This window comes from Furipterus horrens, unplaced genomic scaffold, assembly GCF_987537825.1.
Source record: "Furipterus horrens unplaced genomic scaffold, mFurHor1.1.pri manual_scaffold_11, whole genome shotgun sequence".
In the NCBI taxonomy this organism is placed as follows: domain Eukaryota; kingdom Metazoa; phylum Chordata; class Mammalia; order Chiroptera; family Furipteridae; genus Furipterus; species Furipterus horrens.
In genome coordinates this window covers 11,065,327-11,074,302 of record NW_028327181.1, presented here as the reverse complement: position 1 = coordinate 11,074,302, position 8,976 = coordinate 11,065,327, and the positions used below count along the sequence as shown (strand labels likewise).

General features: G+C 46.9%; 1 protein-coding gene across 1 annotated transcript in view; it reads left to right on the top strand.

Annotated features, from left to right (window-relative positions):
- The first annotated feature begins 718 nt into the window (after positions 1-718).
- Positions 719-8,976, top strand: part of MYO1H (myosin IH) — a 33,881-nt gene continuing 25,623 nt past the window's right edge. Inside the window, exons 1-5 of the mRNA XM_090291904.1 lie at positions 719-877; positions 3,079-3,194; positions 4,529-4,727; positions 5,603-5,683; positions 8,534-8,713. Coding sequence (XP_090148030.1) covers positions 752-877; positions 3,079-3,194; positions 4,529-4,727; positions 5,603-5,683; positions 8,534-8,713 — 702 coding nt within the window. The 5' untranslated portion in view covers positions 719-751. The remainder of the gene's footprint in view (positions 878-3,078; positions 3,195-4,528; positions 4,728-5,602; positions 5,684-8,533; positions 8,714-8,976) is intronic.

Genomic DNA, 8,976 nt, shown 5'->3' with positions numbered 1-8,976 from the left:
CCTGGAGAGCATTTCCCAGGGTCTTCCCAGCTCACATGGTGCAGCGCCAGGTCCCCTGCCCAGGGGTTACCGGACTCCCTTTGCTTGCTTGTGCCTGGGAGAGTTTTTCTGCCTGGTGACCATGGACCTCCTCTGGCCCTGGTGACCCAGCAAGATCCTCTGCCACCCAATGGGCTGCGACCACACGTTCTCCACAGAGGTCTGAAGCCCAGCCTTGGGAAGGGGGCCCTCCAAGTTTGTCCTTCTTTTGAATGCTCTTCTGTAACAAGAAATTCTCTTTCTGACCAGACTCCTCATCACTTGTCTAGGAAGCAGGTTCTGGGGCCATCCTGGTTCTGCCTTTTGGCAGGTCTTAGACATGTTTTATAAGCTCTCTGTCCTCAGTTTCCTCATCTGTAGAATGGGCATGATAAGGTACTTATGTCAAAGTGCCAAAGTGAGGATTAAAGGGGATAATACTAAATGTCAAGAGCTTAGTGCCTAATACAGTAAATGCTCAATTCCCATCAGCTGCTGCTGTTACTATTGTTACTGCTTTTGTCACCACCCTGTTGTAACCCTAACCAGAGGTAAGCTCTTAATGGAGACAGCATAATGTCACCTTGGCACCCTACCATCCCCAGGGCTTAGCATCTTGCTATTTCCACACCAGATGTGCAAAAAAATAAAATAAAATAATAATAGATGAGCTGCTGAGACACGTTGTTTTCTGCAGAAAGAAGAAGTGAGGAGGAGGCACATCCGTCTGCACATGGAAGGGGCGCTGACTGCCCGGGACAAGGTCGGGGTGCAGGATTTTGTGCTGTTGGACGAGTACACCAGCGAATCTGCTTTCCTGGACAATCTTCGCAAGCGTTTCAGAGAGAACCTCATCTATGTAACGTAACCCACTTCTCAGCTGTTTCCCTCCAGGGATGGTTCCCTCCCTGCCTTCAGGGCTCTGATGCTTGTGACCAGCATCACTCTGTTAAATTAGCCAGTGAGGGGAGGTGTGAAGGGGCCGCTACCAGATGCACTATGACCCTTTGGGTGGAGGTCTTCATGGTGGCCAGTGACAGAAACCCATCTATGTAACCTTAAGGTCTACGGCTAGCTCTAGGGTCTCAGGTAATGTTTTGAGGACTTTCTCTCCATCTTGAAGTATCTTTTCCGCCTCTCTTCTTTCTTTCGCATCACTTCCCTTCTGGGGCAGTCTCTCTACAAGGTGATATGATAGCCGCCAGCAGAACCAGGCTGATATCAACTTAGAGTTGCTCCCAAGAAGAAAGCAAATCCTCCCAGAGACACAGACATGGGTTGGCTCTGATTGGCCCATCTGGGGTTATGTGCCTATCTCTGGACCAATCCCAATAGCTAGGAGTGAAGAATATTTTGACTGGACAGACTACTTACCCAAGCCCACCCCTGGAGATGAGGTGTGAGGCCAGTGGTCTTCTGTCCCTGTGATGTGGACTGAGGGCTGGAGATGAGGGTTCCTCAAAGGAACTGGTTGGAAGAAGGATAACTAGCTACCAGGAAGGCAAAAATAAGAGATATATCCATCACATTGCCTGAATCTTCAAGGGTCAGGAGCAACTCAGGTTGGTCTTGTTGCTTCTGGTGGTGGTTGGTTGTTAAGTTCTCCATTAATCACTCCACCCTAATTTGATCGGTCAATTTTCAGGTAAACTCTTTTAGGGTAAAAACTACAGTGTACTCATAAGTGGTGGGATAGTGTTAAATTTTAACTTCATAGGGATTTTTATTAGCCTTTGCTACGAGTAAATTAGATGATCAGAAGCAGTTTTAAAATACTAAAAAATGAAAACAAATTTGTCTTGTAGCTATTTTGTTTGCAATGGTGCCTGTGACTTATCTATATGTTGAAACCAAAGTTACCAGAAGAAACAGGCAAGGTGCTTCCTAGCCTATGTATTTTTAATCATGGAAATGGATTTTAGATATAAATTGCTTTTATGTAGAAGCAAAGTGGGATGATAGGATCATCATGAATAAATGTATTCCATTGAACAGATGCATTTCAGAAATTACGTCCTACTCCTGAAGCTTTCTGATCGAAGCAAAGCAGACTTTTAGTGAAAATAATCTCCGTTTTGGTTCTCTGTTTGACTTTCTGCTGGAGACTGGAAACAACAGTAGGAACGATTTTAGCCTGATTTAATGTAGGCTTGAGGGCTTCCGGTATTTGAGACCCTGAAATGGAAAGCAACAAGAAACCTGGAATCTGAAAGTACCTGGTGTCTGTACTTTCAAAGGAGCCCAATACTTTTTTTTTTTCTATATGCGCTCAGAGCTGCGTTTACTCATAACTGTATGCCAAGCAATTTTATCTTTGTGATTATATTACAAATATAAATGCTTCCAAACTTAAATATTAATAGAATCCAGTGTTGAAATCTATGGACATAAACACCAGTGGAGGAAGCGCTGCCCAGTGTAGGACAGCTGGTGTGTGCCCTCGCCCTGCTTTCTTCCTGGTGAAACAGATCGGGGTGTGGCGGCCCCCTCTCCAAGTCATGCATTTGACATAACGGTTCAGGGCAGCTACTTGTTTATAGCAGGGAGGGTGGTGTCTCTGCCACCCATTACTTGGGAATAACACCCTCCCCCAATTCCTCATATTCTGTGTGATCTGAACTCGCTCCCTCTCCAGCATCATCTCCCGCCATTTTCCGTCCTCCCCTCCGTCCCTGGCCTCCATCGCAGCCAGCCTGCCGCACCTGTCCCCTCCCCGGCAGCGCCCTTCCTGCTGACACTTTCATGCCTCTGTTCCTCAGCCTTCAAGCCTCAACGCGGATGTCACCTCCTTAAAGAAGTCTTCCCTACGCCCACTAGCTAACGTGGCCTTCCTTGGGCATTCACTCTCTCATTACCCTGCTTATGCCTTTCCTATCATTTCTCTCTCACTGAAACAGCCTTGACCCCTTGGTGGTTTATCTACCCCTCTCGCCCGTCTTACTCACAGTGTTGTATCCCCAGCACCGAGTGAGCGCATGGGGATCACAGCCTGTGAGCGTCTTCTTCTGTGGCCATTTGCACCTCGGAATTGCTCACTCGTGCCCTGCTCTGTCCCCCCAGACTTACATTGGCACCCTCCTCGTGTCTGTGAACCCGTACCAGGAGCTCGGAATCTATACCTTGAGCCAGATGAAGCTTTATCAAGGGGTCAATTTCTTCGAACTGCCGCCCCACGTGTAAGTAGCGCCACTGGGTCCCCAACAGGAGGGTTTTAAATTTACTTCGTCTCTTTTTTCCCCTCCCTCTCTTCCTCCTGTACTCCTGCCTACCCATGCATTCATCCATCCACCTGTCTTTCTGTCCATCCACCCTCTCATCCACCTGTCCTTCTGTCCATCCATCCTCACATCCATCTGTCCTTCTGTCCATCCACCCTCTCATCCACCTGTCCTTCTGTCCACCCATCCTCTCATCCATCCACTCACCCACGAATCCATCCATCTACCCACCCAGCCATCCATCCAGATCCCTGATGCGTCCTGACTAGGTTCTGTATCCCACTTAGATCACGGCTGCTTTGTAAAATAAGTCTCAGCACAGTAGAAAACAACAGCGACTCGTTGTCAGCTTAGATACAATGAGAGGTGGCATCTGTTGAAACTGCGGAGACGTCTAAGAGCAGCTGGAGAGGTGTCTTCTCAGGGAAGTGGGCTTCTGCGGTTCCATCCGCCGGTGCCTGGGTATCATGGCAGCTAAGGAGACTCCCCATTCGTAGAAACTCAGTAGGGCTGCAGATCCATTAAGAAACGCTATTTCCTGTATGATCGGGGCTTTGCCAACTTTTCCCGTTTCCTTCCTGGTTGATTTCTGGGCTAATATTTATGTTCTTTCTCCATTTTTCTTGGCGGCTCATCTTTTCACCTCCCAAGGCATTTCTATACCTTTCTGCATCGTTGCCACTAATGATTTCTGAAATCGTTAGCTTTCAAACTCAGCCACGCGTGATGGTTATAAACTTGGGAGACCTTCATGCTTTGGTTTCTGGTCTTGGAGATAAATCCCGTATGATAGTTTTAGCTATTGTCCCAAAGATCACAGAGGTTTTAAAATCTTTTTAGTTCTCCTGTCTCTACAGTTTTAATCCCCTAGGTTTTGAGAGAAAATGTGTGATCTTCTCATATCTGTTGCATTATCTAATATTTAGACAAGATGCCATTCCCACCGAAAACTAATAGAACATCTCTTGGGGATGTAATTTAGTATCTGGCCTATTTTATAAAAAATGTTGATAGATTTTAAAATATGTATTTGTAACGTTAAAAATTATTTCTATTACTGCTCAAATTCTTCACTTCATCTCATGTACTATTTGAGCTTTGCTGTCTAGTACACTTTACGTGTGATCCGTGAGTGGGTCGTGGTAGGGTTTGATCTGTCTGAGCCCACTGTCCTTGTACCACGGTCTGGATGTGGCTTCCTGGAGGCGGTGTGCTTTGTCATGAGTGCCAGAGCCAAGGCAGTGGCATTAGAGCCGCTCCGCACTCCCACCGCTTCCGTTCTGCTTCCCCAGCTACGCCCTCGCGGACAACGCTTACCGCATGATGTGTTCGGAGCTGAATAACCACCTCATCCTCATTTCCGGAGAGAGCGGGGCAGGGAAAACGGAGGCCTCCAAGAAGATTCTCCAGTATTTTGCGATGACCTGCCCAATGACCGAGTCCCTGGAAATAGTCCGTGACAGGCTGCTGCTGTCCAATCCAGTGCTGGAGGTGAGCAACCCTTCAGGACCTAGGAAGGGGAGTTACAGGAAGGTCACCGAGGAAGAAGAATCCTCCGTCCGGGCAGGCCAGTCACTGTGTGGGAGTTAAGAAGAGGGGTCCCTGGGGTAGTAACGCGGTTAAGGGCATCACCGTGAAGTCCAGCAGGCAGGATGACAATCCCAGGCAGCCACGTGCCGGCAAACTTCAGCAAGTCCTTTCCGACCCTGCGGCCTGTTTCTCCCTCTGCGAACTGGGTCTGTTCCTAGTGCCTGCCTCTTAGGAGGCGTTGAGGGTTAAACAAGATGAATGCATTAAAAGCACACGACAAAATTAAGAAGCGCTAAAATAATGCTCGATTATTTGTGAATGTTTTTATTAATTAAAATCACTCGGGTGGTTATTTCTACTCTTGCAAGTCACTGGCTTGCTGGATAATTTTGAGCAGGTTATTTTTGTTGCCCTTTGTGTAAAAGATGTTCAAGATTGAAGGAATTTCTCCAGTGGACCTTTGGGCTGAACAATTTGTCTCTGTAATATAAGAAAGGTGCTGGTTAGGTGGGCCGTCAACTATGCCTTTGAGAACAGCAAGGAAGGGCCGAGGGTCCTGTACACCCCTCCTTAGGCCATTTCTAATCTATTCCTGGATTGGATTCCAGGGAGAAGACATTTTCCCCTTCCCTTAGGTCCAACCCTACTAGTTGACATCAAATCCTCTGTAGTGATTCCTTCTTAGAAGCTAAAGTATAGCTTTCATCCCTGGCTCCCCTGTCCCTCCTGTTTTCATAATGTGCATGTCATTTAGGATCAGGAATACAGTGAGTTTAAATGACAGTGAATGACAATTTGGCTCAGTCCCTCCCCTCTCCCCTACTTTGTATTCCAAGGCTTTTGGAAATGCCAAAACGCTCCGGAATGACAACTCCAGCAGATTTGGAAAATACATGGACATACAGTTTGACTTTAAGGTACACTGACGATCCTATTACTGGTTCACAGGGACCCCTTCACTTACTAGCAACAGAAACCCAACCCAAGTCATCTTAAGGGAAAAAAGGCATTTATTGGCTTAAATAGCTGATAACTCTAGGATTAGTACTCATTTTAGGAAATGCAAATAAGGACCACAATGAAATACCATTTTATACCTTCTAGATGGGTAGGAATTAAGAAGTCTGAGAATACCAGGTGTTGGCAAAGATGTGGGTCATTAGGAACTCTTACACAAAGCTGGTGGGGGGCACATTGGTGCAATCCATTTGGAAAACAATATACAGGGCGGGGTAAAAATAGGTTTATAACCAATGACAATATAATACTTAAGAATACAAGAATAAACTCTGTTTCGCATACTCAAAACTGCAAACCTACTTTGCCCACCCTGCATCATCTTGTGAAGTTGAAATCACATAATCTTAGGTGGGGATGTTCCACTCCTGGAGGTATTCCTACAGATGTGCAAGCCCGCCCACAACAGCCCTGTTCACAACGGTGAACAGACAGGAAACCACCAGCACATCGGGCAGGGACTGCATGTCCATCGACAGGAGAATGGCTAAATTGTGGGGTGTTTCCACAACGAGGGGCTGAATGGCAGTGAGAGCAAATGACTGACAGCTACACATGGACAGGCCTTGGGGCCATGTATCAGTGTGATGCTGTTTCTTATAAGGCTTGAAAACACCCACAAGTAAGGCGTGCGTAATGGCACGGGTTGACAAACTTTTTGGATAGGGGCAGGTAGCCTCTGGGGCAACCACTCAGCCCCGCTGCTGGAGCGTGACAGTAGCCAGAGACAATACGTAATGAATGAGTGTGGTTGTGTTCCGCCCAGACTTAAGTGGGGCTAATGCAAGTGCCAAGGGTAGACCCAGTTCTCAAGGACATATAATTCCAAGTGACGAAGTAACACTGAGCCTGGAGAATAGGACCCAGCTGAACACCGAGTGGAGCGATGAGGACTGACTGTCTCAGGGTTTTGCGGAGGCTGGTGCTTAGACTTCTTGTGGTGTGTACATAGACTTTGAAAACATTGAATCGCTATGTATAGTTTTAAACTTTTCGTTGAAATTTAACACACATCCTGGAAAGGATACAAATCATGACTGCAACTCAATGCATTTTTACCCGTGTAACCACCACTCAGATCAAGATATAAAAATATCTAGCACCTAGAAGGTTCTCCCACCCTTCTCTGACAATACATATCCCCATCCCAAAGGTGATCACTGTTTTGGCTTCTAAATCGCAGATTAATTTTGCTGGTTCTTGGGCTTCCCATCGTCGGCAGCCGTCCGTCTCGAGAGACGATGGTGTAGCTTCTTAAGGGTCTATCTGCACCGCCGAGAATGGCTGTGCAGTCCGACTCGGGAGTGACACGGTATCTGTCTCCTCCCGTGTTAAATCGACATCTTGCGATGACGCTGGAGTGTCCTCTCCAGTGAAGCTGAAGCTACAGAGCCTGGGCAGGGTGATATGGAGGGTCTGCTGTTGCCCATGCAGCAGACCCCCCCTCTCTTCGCAGCTGAAGGGTCCAAGGGAAAGACGGAGTCAATACAGCTTGGCTTCAGGTGCGCCGCAGGAGTTGCCGGTGTTGACTACAACGTCAAACCGCCTTAGGGACTCCGGCTCCGGATTTTCTGTCGGGGTTTACTCCCTTAGCCTTTCCCCTGAAGAGGTATGCCGCAAGGCAGCGGAGGTTTTTTGGAGTCAGAGTTTTCCTTCTCTGATGTGCCCTGACTGGAAGATCGAACCAGCGACACTTAGCTCGCAGGCTGACGCTCAATCCACTGAGCCAAACCAGCCAGGGGGTGGGCTTCCCATAAATGGAATTATATAGTACATTCTGTCCGTTAAGTTCATTCATGTGGCTGCATGTAGCAGTAGTTCATTTTTGATCATATAACTTTGTCACCAGTTAGCTCTTCTCCCGTTGATGGACATTTGGGCTGTCTCCAGTTGGGGCTATTGCAGATGGTGCGCTGAACATCCTCGTACACGTCTTCCGGTAGATGCAGGCGTTCATTTACGGTGGGCACATACAGGAAGCAGCATTCCTGGGTTCTTACCAGCAATGCTATGATAATTCATGACAGTTCCACTTGCTCCACACCTTTGCCACTGTTTGGTGCGTCAGTCCTTTCAGTATTACGCATTCTGGTGGGGTATAGTGATCACTGTGACTTAAGTTTGTTTCTGCCTGATTATTAATGAAGTTTGGGTCATTGTGGAAGTCTTTTGCCCACTTTTAGTTGGGCTGCTTTTGTTTGTTTTTTCCTCATTGATTTGCAAGAGTTCTATATATGTTCTGGGATACAAATCCTTTATGTGTTTGAAAATAATAATTAAGACAGTGTGATATTGGCACAAGGATATATAAACAGGCGAATGGGCCAGAATAGAGGCCAGAAAGATCCCCATTTGTAGGTCACTAGACTTATGACAAAAGCACCACAGTGGCTCAGCAGGGATAGGATTGTCTTTTTAATAAGTGGTGTCAATCAATTGGAAAGTCATATGGATAGAGAGACCTTCGACCCCCTACCTCATTATACAAAAATTTAACAGTAATCAGTGATAGTCCTAAACATGAACGGTAAAACAATCATGCTTCTAGACAAAAGCATTGAAAACATCTTCATGATCGTGGGCCAAAAATCTTTTTAAACAGAGCCCAGAAGAAAAACAAAAAACACTGATCATAGAAGATTGATAGATGCAACTTCATTCGCCTTTGGGGTTTCTGTTCCTCTGAAAACACCAATAGGAGAGTGGCTGGGTTATCGCTGTGTTGCCGCATTTTTGGTCCTGTTTTGAAGGGCATCCCCATAGGAGGGCATATCATCAGTTACTTGATAGAAAAGTCTCGAGTCGTCTATCAGAACCAGGGGGAGCGGAATTTCCACATCTTCTACCAGCTTCTAGAAGGTGGCAAAGAGGAGCTCCTCGCTTACCTGGGACTGCAGCGAGACCCCCAACTGTACAAGTACCTCTCACAGGTTGGAAGAACCAGCACCTGGCTTTGGTGGCCCCATGGTGGGGGGGGGGGGATGAGGGGGGATGAGGGGTGTTGGTGGGGCCTCTATGGGATGTCCTAAGAACTTCCTCATTCCATTCTGGAAGTATCCTTCTGACTGGTTTCTTGACACTTAATCAAAACCTCTCCTTTTATGCCTGGCAGGTATATTGTCTTAGTAAACTCCCCAATATCTAAATGAGTGGTTCTCAGCCCTGGCTGAGATTAGAATCACCCAAGGAGCTT